The 17,162-nt window shown below is 38.2% G+C and overlaps 4 protein-coding genes across 5 annotated transcripts; 3 read left to right on the top strand and 1 right to left on the bottom strand.

The window, feature by feature from the left end:
• The first annotated feature begins 326 nt into the window (after nucleotides 1–326).
• On the top strand, nucleotides 327–3,351 carry LOC125186542 (putative disease resistance RPP13-like protein 3). The gene is made up of 2 exons (XM_048082922.1): nucleotides 327–897; nucleotides 967–3,351. Exons 1-2 carry the CDS (start codon nucleotides 457–459, stop codon nucleotides 3,211–3,213), a joined length of 2,688 nt encoding a protein of 895 aa, XP_047938879.1. The 5' UTR covers nucleotides 327–456; the 3' UTR covers nucleotides 3,214–3,351.
• A 167-nt stretch (nucleotides 3,352–3,518) lies between these two features.
• On the bottom strand, nucleotides 3,519–8,195 carry LOC125186543 (serine/threonine-protein kinase 11-interacting protein-like). 2 transcript variants are annotated; one of them, XR_007170464.1, is made up of 6 exons: nucleotides 7,484–8,195; nucleotides 6,793–7,050; nucleotides 5,840–6,082; nucleotides 5,543–5,692; nucleotides 4,003–5,427; nucleotides 3,519–3,911 (listed from the first exon to the last, which is right to left on the bottom strand). XR_007170464.1 is itself a non-coding variant. In XM_048082924.1 (5 exons), the coding sequence occupies exons 1-5, from the start codon at nucleotides 7,922–7,924 to the stop codon at nucleotides 4,207–4,209; spliced, it is 2,313 nt and encodes a 770-aa protein (XP_047938881.1). In that variant the 5' UTR covers nucleotides 7,925–8,195; the 3' UTR covers nucleotides 3,519–4,206. The 2 variants fall into 2 exon arrangements, 1 of the variants encoding a protein (XP_047938881.1); XM_048082924.1 differs by having other exon boundaries at nucleotides 3,519–5,427.
• A 233-nt stretch (nucleotides 8,196–8,428) lies between these two features.
• LOC125187038 (WAT1-related protein At2g37460-like) lies at nucleotides 8,429–10,093 on the top strand. The gene is made up of 6 exons (XM_048083547.1): nucleotides 8,429–8,623; nucleotides 8,696–8,761; nucleotides 8,837–8,953; nucleotides 9,034–9,427; nucleotides 9,543–9,694; nucleotides 9,784–10,093. Exons 1-6 carry the CDS (start codon nucleotides 8,442–8,444, stop codon nucleotides 9,941–9,943), a joined length of 1,071 nt encoding a protein of 356 aa, XP_047939504.1. The 5' UTR covers nucleotides 8,429–8,441; the 3' UTR covers nucleotides 9,944–10,093.
• Nucleotides 10,094–12,437: 2,344 nt separating this feature from the next.
• LOC125187037 (WAT1-related protein At2g37460-like) lies at nucleotides 12,438–14,189 on the top strand. The gene is made up of 6 exons (XM_048083546.1): nucleotides 12,438–12,654; nucleotides 12,726–12,788; nucleotides 12,862–12,978; nucleotides 13,054–13,444; nucleotides 13,526–13,677; nucleotides 13,852–14,189. The coding sequence occupies exons 1-6, from the start codon at nucleotides 12,476–12,478 to the stop codon at nucleotides 14,030–14,032; spliced, it is 1,083 nt and encodes a 360-aa protein (XP_047939503.1). The 5' UTR covers nucleotides 12,438–12,475; the 3' UTR covers nucleotides 14,033–14,189.
• The last annotated feature ends 2,973 nt before the right edge of the window (nucleotides 14,190–17,162 follow it).

Here is a 17,162-nt window from a genome sequence, read left to right as displayed (position 1 = left end):
TTATTATTCTTACTTTACTCTTTCTCCATTTTAACTATTTATTATTATTTTTTCAAAATGAGTGCTTAAAACGAAACGCTTTTGTTATTGTGGAACGGAAGGAGTATATATTTTGATTCAATTTGATTTTGAATCTAAAATAATGACTACTAGTGCTATGTTTGGATGTAGCAAAAATGAGAACCAAAACTGAAATGCTAAATCAAACAATGGTGTCAGCATGGGCCCAGGAAACGTTCTTAGTTGTTACCGACGACGAAGACTTGCTTTTAGGGTCGTCGCCTAAATCATTCCGTCGGGAAATTTCGTGGAAGCATGAGGAATCATTTTGGACGCGGAAGAACCACGGGAAGAGTAGTTTCTTGCTCGCTTTGAGATTTATAAATATATAGTTTTATTTTGACTGAATGTACAAAAATAGAGATTGAAAAAAGGAAAAAGGAAAAATAGTGAAAAATGGCGGATGCTGCAGTAACATTCCTGCTGGAGAACGTGAAGCAGCTGGTGGTGGAGCAGGCGAGTCTGGTAAAGGGGGCGGAGGGTGAGCTGAAGCAACTGGAGAACGACCTGGCGCTGATGAATGCTTTCTTGATGGAGCATTCCGACAATCAAGACAATGGCCCCATCTTCATGGAGTTGGTGAAGCAGATAAGGGAGGCCGTCTACGATGCCGAAGACGCCCTCGACACGCTCACCCTCAAGGCCAAATCTAAATCTAAACCCGGTGGCATTCCCAGCCTCAAGACTCTTGACTTGGCCAAGAAGGTCAAGGAGCTTAGGCTCCAACTCAAGCCTGCATTTGATAGAGCCATGTCCAACTTGAAAGGCCCGGCCCAGTCGGTCGCCGATGGATCTGCTTCCACCCTAGGAACATCCCATCACAATATACTCAAAAAGGTACTACTCCATTCTCAACTCTTCTTTTCCTTGAGTTTGTAAGCTGATGGGTTATTTGTTTGTATGCAGACAACGTTGGTGTTGAGACAAGACAATGTAGTGGGTTTCGCTGATCAAGAAGCCATTCTACTCGAATATTTGAGTGAAAAAACAGAGCAACTTGATGTTATCTCCATCGTGGGCATGCCTGGTCTTGGCAAGACCACTCTTGCCTATAAAATCTACCGTGACCCCAAAATCGAATTTGAATTCCCGGTGCTGATTTGGGTGTATGTTTCTCAGGAGTTCAATGTGAGAGAGGTGTTCCTCACCATTCTCAAGAAGTTCACCCGCGAAGACATGTCTGGCAATAACAACATCGAACTGACCCGACTAGTCCGGTCTCATCTGGAGAAGGGGAGGTTCTTACTCTTCATGGATGATGTGTGGACTCTCGAAGACTGGAGGGAAATCGAAGCTGCCCTACCAAAGAACAATAAATTGGGTAAAGTTCTGATAACCAGCCGTTATGAGAGAGTGGCTAAACAAACAAACCATAACAGAGAGCCCCACAAGCTACGCTTCATGTTGTTCGAGGAAAGTTGGGAGCTCCTCCAATTGGAGGCATTTGGTAAGGGCAATACTTGTCCTAAGGAGTTGGAGGGGACCGGACAGCATATAGCCAAGCAGTGTGGGGGAGTGCCTCTAGCTGTGGTGGTGATCGGAGGAACTCTTTCCGATAAACAAGACAGGAGAGAATGGGAGAAGGTGTCCAAGAGTGTGAGTACCTACGTCCAAGAAGATCGGCGCACTACACAAATCATCTCATTGAGTTATAACAAACTGCCACATAACTTGAAGGATTGCTTCCTCTATCTAGGGATGTTTCCTGAGGACACCGAGATCTCGGCGTGGAAGCTCATACGCTTGTGGATTGCAGAAGGATTTATACAAGAAAAGCCGGGGAGGAGCTTGGAGGAAGTGGCGGAGGACAACCTGGGCGATCTCGTAGCCAGGAACCTAGTCATGGCTGAGACAACCAAGGCCAATGGATACGTCAAAACTTGCCGTGTCCACGACATGATACGCGAGTTCTGCCAGAACGAAGCCTCGTTTGCAAACAAGAATCTGTTCCAGGAGGTGAAGAACACGAGGCATGGGGTGTTGGATCCTGCAATAACCGAGATAGTGAAGCGCCGCCGCCTCTGTATCCATTACAACGTCATGATGGAATTCCTCCACAACAAACCCAAGGGCCCTAGAGTCCGCTCGTTCGTTTGTTTCTCCAAGGAAACAATCAGCTTGCCAACAGAGCACACTGAGTCAATCACCAACGCTTTCGATTTACTTCGGGTTGTCGACGCCACTTCACTCAAATTCACCAAATTCCCCGCTAAACTCACCAAGCTGATACATTTGAGGTACATTGCTCTCTCCGGCAACGAATTCAAGGCTCTACCCGAAGGCGTCTCCAACCTCTGGAATCTACAGACCGTCAAGATTGACACCACGTCACGCGAATTGGAGGTCAGAGTGGATATTTCCAAGATGGCGCAGCTAAGGCATCTGAAGACGAAAGCAGCTATCAGTCTCAAGGAAATGAGATTGAAAGGAAAAGGCGGAGAGAATCTACAAACACTGAGCAGATTGTCAGCCGAATCCTGCACCGCAGAGCTGTTCAGCAGGATCTTAAACCTCAGGAACTTGGGGATCCGAGGGAACCTAAACACTCTAGTGGATGCGCCGTACTTGGGGAAATTGGAACTACTTGAAAAGCTGAAGCTAGTGCACGACCCGTTCTCCATCACGGGGGAGAAGAAGGAGCTGCATCGATTCCCTCATCTTCACAATCTCCCACCGAACCTAAGGATGCTGACGCTATCATACACTCAGTTGGCTTGGACCCAGATGAACATACTAGGAGGCCTGCACAGTCTGGAGGTGCTCAAGCTCAAGGAGATGGCGTTCAAGGGAGGGCGTTGGGAAACTCAAAGCAGCGGCTTCCCTAATCTCGAAACTCTACACATTGCGCGTACCGATTTGGAAATATGGACTGCTGCTTCAGATGAACCATTTCCCAAACTGAAGAATCTGATATTGAAGAACTGCGAGGGACTTCAAGAAATCCCATTTGCAATAGGGAAGGGGAAAAACCTTCAGCTCCTGGAGATTGAACGTGTGTCACCAACACTAGTTCAATCTGCCCAAAAAATCGCATCTGCCAAAATCGAAAAGGAAAAACAAGAAATGCAAGGTGGGGAAGTAAGAGCCAGAAGGGGTGGATTTAAACTCAAAACTTCTCCAGGGGATGCATCATCTTCATCAACCTCAAACTAATCCACCACCTATCTTAATTATATCAGTCTCAAGGATTTTCGTAGCCTTGCCAAAAACAGGGTCTCATCTTTTTGTACTCAACATGTTATGGATGGAGATGAGTTAGTATTATATCAATATTATATAGTTTTAACGCAATTTAGTATACTATGGTTATACCCCTTATTTACAAATAGTATTACGTTGACGTCAAGATGAAGAACATTTCATTTTTCAAGGATAAGCTTTCAATATACACTTGTTAGATCCGAATGCTAAAGTTACTTGAGAATATTGATAAACATTAACATCATTGGAGTTGGGACTAGAGTTGGCAATTAATTAATATAATTGCATCATGATCATCCAATGTAAGGTACTATCATGTATGTACAATTCAAGATGTTTATATCTGCATCATTTAACTACAATATATAAATGAATCAATCAAATACAAGCCACAAAATTGTACTACCAAGGCAAGATCACCAGCTACAACTACAAGTGCACAACGCACAGTAAAAAAAATGGAAAAAATCACAGAATGGGCAAGAATTTCAAGCAAAAACCAAAACCTTATTATCTCAGAATAAGCTGTTAAGATGCAGACTAGGCGTGGATTGTATTCAGCAAGGTCAGAAAGTCGGAGAATAACTCATACCTCCATGCTTTGATATCAGAAGCATGTTTTTATCTTTTAGATCACGTTTCCGATATGCCTGCCCAAAGGAAAGAAAATGGCATGAGATCTTCAGTGTATAGAGGCAGAGGCCCTTCATACATGAACAGCAATCCTGGAAGGTACCATACTCTAGCCACAAGTTGGATGAGAAGGAAAACTAGAAAGATCACAAGTATGACCATCTTTTTGTTAATTTCAATTGTTGAACTCAAGATCTGGTTCCCTTGTTATACTAGCCAAATACGTTGGGTGCTGTCATCATTGTTACTATCCAGACTGGATTTCCATAGCTCAAAGCCCAACATTTATTTTTGGCTTCATGAGACTTTACTTCAGCAGGATTCTACGTGATCACCTGACCTCTTTGAAGATTCAGTATCTCCTCTCACATCATCCTCCTCAGATAAGGAAATCATCCTTTTACTGGGTTTCCTTCTGTGTCTATTCTTCCCCTTAAAAAGTCCTAAACTTTCATCATCTTGTATATCATCTAAAGACCTACCACTGTCAGGAAGGGAAATTTCCATCTCTCTTCCATTTGTGTAAGCACAATTTCCTTGAGTCTGAGAAATTGACACATCAGTCACATTTTTCTTTGCATCACTTGTATCATCGTCAGTTGAAGCTATAAAGATATTATCATTACTCTTTTTAGATGAACTGTCATCGACAGACCTATCAATATGAGACACCGAAGGGCCATCATGAGCAGAATCATGGTCACTACAGCTTGTATTACTATCAGATGATGCCACTGAGAATGATTCAGCAGACAGCTGCAGAAATTCTTCTTCTAAGTTGTGTCGTCGATGTAAAATATCCTCCTCGTAATGAGGTGGAGATGGCGGCAAAGTTGAGGAAGAACGGGACCCCATTATATTATTCATTGCAGTAGTTGAAGGGACATACATGTTTTCTGCACTCGAATTATCCCCTCTGGGCATTTCAAGGGAATCAAATCTCAAGTATACAGCATCTGCAGGAATATTCCCTTCATTGTTTAAGTATCTCAGCTCTTCCTGACTCTCACTAAAATTCTTGAAAACAGATCTGTCCCCTCCAGAATGGCCCATGAACAACCTTGAAGACCTTGAAGATGCTTCGCTGATTCGATCAAAATACTGTTGAGCACTGACAACCGACGTATTTGCAAAGGATGTCTCGGATCCTAGAAGGATTGTGCTGCTCTCATCCCCAGAAAGCTGAAAAGAGTCGGAGAGGTACCTTGAGGTCTCGCCTTGGTCAATGTCCTCTGTCTCACTGTTCAAACACATCTCTTTATTTCTATGTGATATGGTACTCCTAAATCTATTGCCATCACCAACAGTTTCTGATGTTTGATTCATCCATTCATGAAATTCTTCCAACCACATAGAAGAACGATGCTTCTTCAAATTTTCAATTCTTTCCATCAAATCTTCAATTTCAGCTTCTTCTTCTGTATGCACAGTTTCTCCTTTGCTCTCAATATCATCATCACATGACACTGAATCTGGGTCAACAATATATGTGCTTCGCTCATCATTCTCAATACATGCAACACGTGAACGCCTCTGAAATCATCAAACAAAAGTAATTAAATATTGTTAACAAATTTCACAACTCAGTAAATGTCTGCTAATAATATTTTCATAGCATTAATAATGATACCATTTAGCAGTTTCTTACCTTCTTTGTATGAGAATCTTCTTCTAAATCAGCTTCATAACGGATGGGTGAATAAAATCCAAAGCTTGCAGGCTGCTTCTGCCTACTTGAAATTATTATTTTCCGCTTCCAATCCTCAAAAGCAGATATTTTCTTCTCGTCCAGCTTAAGCTACGGCACATGCCAACATATCAGTTATTCAAGTGAACAAAAGAGCAAAAATAGTTGAAATAAGTGCTCCAATAAATAAGAAAAAAGTTTATTTAATGCATATGCTATCGAGTAATAACAACCTGAAAAAGGTCACCAGCGACTTACTAAATATGGATGATAAATAAGGCTGAAAACTTTAGCTCGGAACCATCGGGCATAGCAAAGAGGATTTCCTTCTAACCATAAGTTCTGAAGAGATGAGATACCAGCAAGAACCTCTATCTCAGAAAAGTTAGAAATGATATTGTATGAAACATCAAGCCCTTGAAGTGATTTGAGATTTTCAATGCCATGCAATGAAGTTAAAGCATTGTTTCTCAGCACAAGCTTAACAATCTGACAGGGGACCTGCACAAATCAGCATTTAAAGTGGCTCTGCCAATTCCCTAGATAAAAGTACCAATACTTTTACAGAATGAACAAGTAAAAAAGCAACAAAAAATGAGTATTTAACTTGAGGCTAGAGCAGGATGTGAGTCCACATTTCAGGTAATAATACAAGAAAATCAAGGAAATAAAAACATCCACACTCCAGCAGTAGGTGTGGCAGTCTCAAGAAAGCGATAGACTATAATAGAATCATGTATACACTGTAATTTTGGGACCCACTTGTTAGATTATACTTATAATAGTACTACAATACTCTGAGTCGAACCATTTCTGTAAGATTTTTATGTTACTTTGAAACAGAATTGCGTTAAGAATAAGATGCTGAGTTGTATGTCTGACCAACTAAGATGATAAATTGATTTCAAGTTCTATTTTGAAAGGATAGACTGGATTTGTTTACTTCACTGTATAAAGCATAAATGATCTTTCAAAACATTGTCCCTTCTTCCATATTGAAGCTATATACCTTCCTTATCTAAGGTGTACAGTTGAAAGTATGTTTTTACTTCTAATATGGTCACTGATTGCCATAACCTTAGGTGAGTCCTGCTAAATGATGTATCCAAAATTTTGGAACTATTATTATCACTAAGAAATCATGTCATCAACTCAACAATGCAAACATATTCTTTTGGCTTGGTTACTAGGCATCTGATTTCAGAAATTACCTCACGTAATGATGCAATACTTCTTAGGTTATTAAATCCCAAATCCACATGCTTCAATTTGGTGCACTTTCTGAGATTATCCATCTTTGCAAACTTGTTCCTACTCAGATCAAGGGTTTCAACCAGAGGAAGCAGCTGCAAAGACTCATCCATGAGAATCAAGTCATTACATGCACATGAAACAAAAGACAACCGGTTCCATTGGGGTGAATTCTTTATGTCCGCAATTCTACTCGCAAATATGTGCCGCAATGCATCCTGAGACAATTTCAATCAATAAATTACGAAAGGTCAACATGACAATAGATCAAACACTGTATCTAGCGGAACTGATCAATACTTGGTTGGTGTGCACTGAGCTGAATGAAAAACAAGGACTTCATTAGAAATTGGCCTAAAAACTATCAAATGTCAACCAATTCTCCACGCATTAATAATAATACACTATAATTTGTCCCATTCTAAAATGCAAAATAATGACATACACCACTATTTCCCCAACATGCTTAAACTACAGCTTCATATTGCACAGCTAAACATGAAAAACAGAAGAAATAAAAAAAAAATATCATTAAAGTTAATCCCCTACACCACGCTAAAAGCAAATTCTTTGATTATCAAACAAGAACTCAAGGTGATCAACGTTGCAAGTAAAATATTTGGCAATCATTATACGAAAATCAGCACTCACAGTTGACTTATGGCATATCAATTTCTCAAGCGTGAACCTCAACTCAAGCAACCCTTTGGCTGCAGACGTCGACAAATCACATCCCCGGAGCTCCAAAACCTTCAAACTGGCGAATGGAAGAAGGGACAGAGGCGTCGGATCCCTGCGGAGGGGCGGCAGCAGAGAAACCACCTTTAACGACGGAAGCAGGCGAAGAATTCTCCGCAACTGCACGAGCGCGCGGTGGTCGCCAAAATCCGACACATAGGCGCGCAGATAATCAACCGGAGCTCCGGCCAACGAGCTCTCCATCTGCCTAAATGCCTCCAGCCTCGATTGCACGTAACGCAAACCCGCCGGATTCAATTTCAATACCAGAGTACCTTCTATCAATTTCTCTGCCTGATAATCAACGAATTTGACGAGTGATTCGAGATATCTATCGCCGGTGACGATCGCCATGGCTTGTAGCTAGGGTTAGAATGATTAAATTAGGATGGGGAAGGGGGGTTTGGGCGGGATCGACTGAATAGAGGAGAGAGCCATGGCTATTGTGTAAAACTGTGGGGGTTCGTTGATTGAATTTGGGGGTGACTAACTGGGAAGATGATAAAGACACGTGGCTAACGGGGCCACTTTTGCTGGGCAACGACACATCTGGCGACGTAAATAACGCAATTGATCACAATTTAACTATCTTCATTCCATAATGGCACCAAACATCTGCTTTCTATTCAAAATTCGAATCATAACATATGCGGTATGCCCATCGTCCATATAGAGAACCAAACGCATAATTACTCCCTCCACTATTATTATTATTATCTGTGACAATGTAGTGATACACGTGGCGCCATTCTCCACCAAAGATTCACATAATGCTCGATTGAGTCATTCGGTGTATTAATTTATTAGTGAGTTAATGCATATAAATTTACTATAAATAAACAAGACGAAGCCAGTACATGCTTGGAGTAGAATGATGGATTGGCAGAAAGTGAAGCCATACGTGTGTGTAATAATCGTACAATTTGCTAACGCAGGTTTTACCGTAGTCGCCAAAGCTGCTCTAAACCAAGGAAGCAGCCATTTCACATTTTCAGTCTACAGAAACGCTTTCGCAGCGGCTATCTTCATTCCTTTAGCCTTCTTTCTAGAAAGGTTTCCTATCTTCTACTCCTGTTTCATTCGCTTTCCTGTTTCATTCATATTGTCTATTCATCTCTTAAACAGGAAAACCAGGCCAACAACAATTACTCTCTCCACATTCATCAAGATCTTTCTACTTGGCATAATTGAGTACGTAAACCACCTAGCTACAAACCTATCTTCTTCTTTTTTGTTTATGTGTACTTACTTGTTCACATGTAACAGCCCGGTAATCGGTCAGAACACCTTCTACGCCGGCCTCAAATACTCATCACCTACATTCACCTCAGCCATATGTAATCTTCGGCCTGCTATGATTTTTCTACTTGCTTGGATTTTGGGGTACGCACTCATATCACCAAACAGTTATTAGTACTACTATATATATATGATGATATTGTCCGCAATCTTAATTAATGCAGGATTGAGAAGGTGAAGTGGAAAGAAATTGGCAGTCATGCGAAGATTGTGGGAACGTTGATCACTTTAGTCGGAGCGATGATGGTGACCTTCATAAGAGGGCGTGCCATAGAGTTGCCGTGGACGCATAAGTCCAACCATGCTGCCACTAGAAACGCTGGCGAAGATCCGATAAAAGGAGCTGTGTTGATCACAACCAGCTGTTTATGCTACTCCGCCTTCTACATTCTTCAGGCAATCACATTGAAGGTGTATCCAGCCGGACTTTCCCTCACAGCGGCCACCTGCACGATCGGAGCAGTGGTCGGAACTGCGCTCACTTTGGTTGTAGAGAAGGGAAATACCGCCATTTGGGCTTTGGGATGGGACGCTAAGCTCTTGGCTTATGTTTATGGTGTAAGGCATCATGTCACTGTTTTTTTTATCACCATGTTAATTTTATGATCTAAAATACTACTAGTACTCCATGTGTTATTATTTTATTTATTAATATTGTGTGATACAATCACAGGGAATATTAAATTCTGGAATGAGTTTTTATCTTGCTGGAGTGGTGATAAATGCTAAAGGGCCAGTTTTCCTGACAGCATTCAATCCTTTGAACTTGATCATCGTCGCAATTTTGAGTTCTTTCATTTTTGCCGAGCAAATGAGAGTTGGAATGTAAGTAGCTATACTACAAAAGAAACGTTGTCGTTGTCTATGAGCGCAAAAAGTGCTTATAGAACCGGTTTTTCGTTTACATTTTGCAGGGCTAGTGGAGCTGTGGTGACTATTGTTGGGTTGTACATGGTGATATGGGGTAAAACAAAGGATCCTAAAGAGGCAGAAAAGATTCAGCTGCCACAGTTACACAATAAATCATCATCAAGCTTCAAGGCCTCACCAACATCATCCCCTAATGTTGTTTAGTGATAATTATTAGTATAATGCTCATATCTCTATTTAATATGGAGTATAATATAACAAGTGCAACACTAGTGTTACGTTGATTCATAACTAGTGGGGTGTTTCATGGCAGAGAATGCATGGAATTATTAATGGATGAGATCAATTTCTTTACTTTTGAGTAGATAATCAATTGAGATTCAAGAAATATATGGAGTCTATGGTAAAGGAGCACTGCCATTTGCAAATGAGTGCAAAAATGGGAAGATGCTGGAGCTCACTGCGATAAAAGTTTACCCACTAAAAGAAATAAGAATATATACCACTAATTATTCCACAACAATCGCACCTCCTAAATATATATGTGTATAAATAGAAACTTTGTAGTGGAAACAATAATTTTCTATGCCCTCATTCACTCTCCAACTCAAAAGTATTTTCGGCTGCACATCACCATGTATATATCTTTGTTTATGTCTGAGACTCAGATCATTAATTTATTTCCACGTGTTTGTAGAATTTAATTCCTTAGAAAGAATTGATATGATGAATCAAATAATAAGCTCGTTTTTATCCATAGCTTTAATTGATTTTAGGACGTTTGCATAAGCTAGGAATGTTAATGTAGCCCGCAGTCTGTGGGCTGATCCGAATAGCCCGTCAAATTTATAAGGTTAGGGCTGAAAATTTATAGTCCGAAAAAATTACAGCCCGATTAACCTGCACCCTATTAACCTACAACCCGCCTGGGCCGGACCCGAAAATCTGATGGGCTGTCCCGGAACCCGATAAAATTTCTATCGTTCTATTTGTTTGACTCTAATTCGACCCTTCATTTACTAGATTACTAAAAAAAATAACTTTCAATTTTATATACTAAATATATAAATATATTAAATTTTTATCAACATAATAATAGATAAATAAATTAGAAACTTTAAATTCACTAAAAATATATTTAAATTTCTAAAACATGCTATAAAATTTCTTGATGTTTATGTTTTATTTTGCATATATCTCAAATATTAGTATTTGATCATGTTTATATTTGAGTTAAAGCATATATCTCAAATTTATCATAATTAAATATTTTACATTTTATATATATAACTAATTTTCACTGTTATTTATTGGATTGATCGCATGTTAATTTTATCTGTAGAAACCCGATTAACCCGTTGGGCTAGCCCGAAACCCGAGTTTTTAGGGTTAGAGGTGAACTTTTATAACCGGAAAAAATACAACCCGATTAGCTCGCACTCGATTGACCCGCAATTCGAATAGGGTTGGCCTAAAACCCTATGGGCTGGCCCGATTGATATCCCTAGTCGTAGCAATACTTTCAAATAGCACTGTATACTTGAGATGAAATTGTAGATGACAAAAAAAATGTCTCCAATTTAATCAGTATTTTCATCGAGAGTTACATTGACTTGGAGTGATCAAGGTTAGAGCATCCACATCCGTGCTCTTTGGCAAGAGTACGGATGTGGGTCCGGACCCACTTTTATTCATTCTTTACTCCGTGCTCTTAAGCAAGAGCACAATACCCACATCCACGCTCTTCCTCAAGGACAAGCTCAAGGGTCTCACCACTCCATTATTCAATTTAAATAAAACATTTCCACAATATTAAAATTAAATGCATTAACAATACTCGGAATACTATTACAAATTACAAAAAAATTTAAAAATTACATAATTTAAATCTAAAAATAAAAAATTACATTAATTAAAATCCTAAAAATTAAAAATTACATAATTAAATTCATAAAATTAATATGTAAATTACATAGGCGGCACGAAATTGTTCATAGTATTCTTCGCGCTCCGCTTCCGCATTGGTATCGGTGAAATCCATTTTTTAATTTTTTTTAGAGAGGGTTTGAGTGAATGACGAAGATGTAGATGAGTTGTATGAAAAAATATGAATGAGAGATAATTTGATGTGAAAAGTGGATGATGAATGTATGTATTTATAGATGATTTTGGGATTAAAAAAAATAAAAAAAACGATAATAAATAGCTTTATTTTTTGAGAATCCAAAAATATATTTTTTTTAATTTTTGGTATTATTTTTTATTTAAAAAAAAAGGAAAATCCAACGGCTAAGCCGTTGATCAATCGTGTGCCGCCACGTCAGCCTGCTCAGCGACACGGACGTGCTCTTATTATCGAGCAGCGTCGTGCCAACGGCGAGAGCGCAGCGACGGAGCAGTTGCGTGCGGCTCCATCGACGTCCGTCCGTAAGGACACCGCTGTGGATGCTCTTAGCAACGTGGCTGATCAAATGGACCACGTTGATTTTAGGATGTTCATATAGTATATTTTTAGCAGTGATATTACACGTGGCGCCATTGTAAGATTCCAATTCCAATTTGTAGTGTCACACCTTTAGTAGTGGGTCAATTAATTATGCATGCAGCTCACTTTTGCCTCCACCAAAGATTTAAATTATTATGTGTGACATTCAGTCTATATATTAATTTATCAGTGATCTCCATAAACAATCGAAACTAATTAATTGTTTGTAGCATAGTAATCATTGTTAAGCAATGGATTGGAAGAAAGTGAAGCCATACGTTTGTGTAATAATCCTACAATTAGGTAACGCAGGTTTTAGTATAGTTGCCAAAGCTGCTCTAAACCAAGGAAGCAGCCATTTCACATTTTCAGTCTACAGAAACGCTTTCGCAGCTGCTATCTTCATTCCTTTAGCCTTGTTTCTAGAGAGGTTTCCTATCTTCTACTCTTTGTGTTAATCACTTTTCTTTCTTGGTTCATTCATATTAATTTCTTAAACAGGAAAACAAGGCCAAGAATCACTCTCTCCACATTCATCAAGATCCTACTACTTGGCTCAATTGAGTAAACAAACTATACACAAATTTATCTGCGTTTTTGTAACTCTATTTGTTGTTTAATTAATTACATCTAACAGCCCGGTGATCGGCCAGAACGCCTTCTACGCCGGCCTCAAATACTCATCACCTACTTTCATCTCAGCTATGTGCAATCTTCTGCCTGCTATAACTTTTCTACTTGCTTGGATTTTGAGGTACGATATTGTCAGCTTTGGGCCAACCGGATTATAGCTAGGTTGCACTTTATATTTTTTTTACTTTTAATGTAGGATTGAGAAGGTGAAGTGGAAAGATATTCGCAGTCACGCGAAGATTGTGGGAACGTTGATCACCGTAGGCGGAGCGATGATGGTGACCCTCATGAGAGGGCATGTGATAGAGCTGCCGTGGACGCATAAGTCCACCCACACCAATGGAAACGAGGGCGAAGATCCCATAAAAGGAGCTCTGATGATCACAACCAGCTGTTTATGTTACTCCTCCTTCTACATTCTTCAGGCAATCACATTGAAGGCGTATCCAGCCGGACTTTCCCTCACAGCAGCCGCCTGCACGATGGGAACAGTGATTGGAACTGCGCTCACGTTAGGTGTAGAGAGGGGCAATGCCGCCATTTGGGCTCTCGGATGGGACACTAAGCTATTGGCTTATGTTTATGGTGTAAGGCATCACTGTTTTTTAACGTGACCTAAAATGTATGTTATTATCATGTTTTGTTTATTTATTTTCGTATCGGTGCAGGGAATATTCAGTTCTGGATTGGGTTATTATCTTGCTGGAGTGGTGATAAATGCAAAAGGGCCAGTTTTCCTGACAGCATTCAGTCCTTTGAGCTTGGTCATCGTCGCAATTATGAGTTCTTTTATATTTGCGGAGCAAATGAGAGTCGGAATGTAAGTAGCTATACTACAAGAAAAAAACGTCCACTACAACGTATTTGTTGAAAAATCGTTGTGGTGGACTAAGCTGTTGTCTATAAGCACAAAAAGTGCTCATAGAAAACGGTTTTTTCGTTTACGAGGTCAAATCTATATCGAATTATATTGATGGAATTGGAATATTTGCAGGGTTAGTGGAGCTGTTGTGATTGTTATTGGGTTGTACATGGTGATATGGGGTAAAACAAAGGATCATAAAGAGGCAGAAAAAATTCAGCTGCCACATTTACACAATAAATCATCATCAAGCTTCAAGGCCACATCAACTGCCAGATCAGATGAACCAATATCATCCCCTAATGTTGTCTAGTGTTAATTATTATAATGCTCATATCACTCTTTCATAATAATATAATGTAAGTGTGTGTATAGATAAAAGTGCAACACTAGTACTGTTGATTCTTAAATAGTGGGGATGGAATTATTTGTCATTTATGATGAGATCAATCATACGATCAGATTGAATATCTTTACTTTTGAGTAGATGATCAATTCATGAGATTCAAGATATATATGGTAAAGGAGCACTGCAGATATTAAAATGAGAGATAAGATGCTTATGCTGAAGCATTCTGTGATAAAGTTTTTCCACTAGAAGGATATAGATTTAAGAATACCACTAATTAACCACCAACAACGGCATCACGGTGATGAATTTATGCATAAATAGAAACTTTTTGGGGAGAGAATAATTTTCTATATCAAGTGATCCGTTTATGCTCCAACTCAAAAGTTTTTTCGGCTGCACTTCACCATGCATATATCTTTTTCTATTGTCCGAATTATTTAATTAATTTTTCGTGCTTGTGGAATTTAGTTCCTTATAAGGAATTGATATGATTAATCAAATAAGCTCGTTTTTCCTCTGCGTTCATTGATTTTAGGATGCTTGTTATAGCAATACTTTTAGTAGCACCCTATACTTGCCGTGATATTGTAGATGAATAAAAAGTATCATATCAGTGTAGTTAATAATACTTGGTGTATGGTAGAATGAAATGGGCGAATGGAATGGCTTTCGTACCATTCCATTCCTTTGCTTGGTATTTTTTTATATGGACATAATAATTCCTTCCATTTTGCTAAGGAATGGTCATTCCATTTCATCCTTTTTTATTTTTATTTTAGATTTTAACAAAATTATAAAACATACTATTATGGAGTATTTAAATTCAATATCACTCAATTTATAGTAATTGTTAAATTTTATAATAAGATAAAAAGTTTAGAATTTTTAATTATTAAAAAAAATCACAATCCACACAAATTGCACACACACTATACACACTACACACATTGCACACACCACACACACTACACAAATTCATTTTATTTGTATTCCTTACATTTACCAAATACAATAATGGAATGAAATCCCCATTCAATTCACATCTTCACTTCATTATGTCCATATTAAATTCAATCATACCAAGAAACTCGTTAGTATTTTTATTAGGAAACACATTGACTTAGAGTAGAGTCCTAGGGAATGAGCCAACGGTTACCAACGTGGCCGATCAAATGGACCAATAAAAATAGATTAACGAACAATCCAGAAGATAAAATTCAAGGGCCGGATAAAATAAAGAATTAATCAATAATAAATATCATATTTAAGTAATTATTTAAGAAATCATTACAATTAATGTAGCAATATCTCTCTTTTGCGCGATAGTTGATTCTAAAGTATTCATTTATAAAAAAAAATTCAAATTTCTTTGTGCCGATCATGTATGAATAATTAACAAATTCAGTAAATTAAATAGAAATAGAATGAAATTATAGTTAAAAAAATTTAAAAATATGAAAATAGTTATACTTAATGAATCTGAAATTAAGTAAATCTATATAATTAATTTTTATCAACATTTTAGATCAAAGGCCCAACTTATTTTAGTAAATATATATAGGCCCAAAGAATTTGTTCATTTCAGCTTACCAAAGCAACTGTCTACCTCTTCCTTCCAACCATAAGAGAATCTCTGGACTTTTTGCCTTCCATTTCCAATCTCTAATATTCTCCCTCCATCTCTTTTTATTTTCTGGAAAAAGGCCAATGGATCGGGGTGAAGGCAGAGCTGCACTGAGTCGGATGTGTATTATAAAAATTTTTGGCAGCACTGTAAATTTGTCGTTACAATAGACTTTTGGGATGAGTTCTCATATTTAATCTGTAACACCTTTTGTATAAAAAAAAATTATGTGCATGTCAAGGAACCAAAACTAAATTTGATTTGCAACATGAATTGACACTAGCAAAAAAAATTGCCAAACTTTTAATTCACCTTCTGTATAAAAAAAATTATGTGCATGTCAAGGAACCAAAACTAAATTTGATTTGCAACATGAATTGACACTAGCAAAAAAAATTGCCAAACTTTTAATTTGTTGTAGTTGTGATCACTTCAAACATGGTATCCACATTGTATATGTCAAACTAGCGTTGTATGATGCCCATGCTGGCATGCAGATTAGCTAATTGAAATGTCGAATTAATTTAGGAATAATTACAATTGTAACAAACTGAACTATCGGCTAAGTTCCACACATTAAGGTGGTGTTTGGTTTCCAAGATAAAATAATAACAAGATTTAATTTGCTAGCTAGGATCGAATTGTGAGATTATTTTAGTCATAAGGAGGTTAACTATGACTAATTATTTTATGATTATCCACCTAGGATTGAATTGTGAGAGTGAATATATTTAATCCCGAGATACAATATCCCGAACACCCGCTAAAAAAGTCATGTTACAAACCAGATTTGGGCCTAAGGTGATGCTTTTATATGCAATTAATCTAGGGGTGGCAAAATGGGTAGCGGGTAATGGGTAATTCCCATCTCGACCCGCTACCCGCCGGGTATTGGGTACCCACTACCCGACGATAACGAGAAACGGGGCGGGATCGGGTAGTGCGTTTTAGAGTTTTACGGGTAGCGGGTATACCCGTTAGTCCCAATAATACCCGTTATTATTAGTATTAGCCATATTCCATCTTTTAATACTCCATCCGTTCCATATTAATAGACGTGTTTCAAATAGTTAAAGTGGAGAAAAAAAACAAGTAAATAGTTAAAGAATAATAGCCTTATACGCACTCATTTTGAAAAATTAAAAATATATAATTAGAATGGAGGAAAAATAAAGTAAGAGAGATAATAATGTAGAGAAGAGTATTTCTATTATTGTTTTTCCAAAATGAGTAAAGAAAATTGCATGCCTCTATTAAGGTGAAACAATGGAAGTACTTTATCTAAGAGTTCTTTTGTAACATTTATATATTCCAACGAACATACAATTGAAAACTCACCGAACTAGCTATAGAGTGTTCCCTAACTTTTATGCTCAATCTATTCAACGTTTACCATCGATATTAATAAAGTAAATTAGGTAACATTAACGGTTGTTATGGTTTTCAAATTTTTTATTAGGATTTCGG

Source organism: Salvia hispanica, chromosome 5, assembly GCF_023119035.1.
Source record: "Salvia hispanica cultivar TCC Black 2014 chromosome 5, UniMelb_Shisp_WGS_1.0, whole genome shotgun sequence".
Lineage (NCBI taxonomy): Eukaryota > Viridiplantae > Streptophyta > Magnoliopsida > Lamiales > Lamiaceae > Salvia > Salvia hispanica.
Note: the sequence above shows the minus strand (reverse complement) of the source record. Positions and strands in the feature narration are given on the sequence as shown.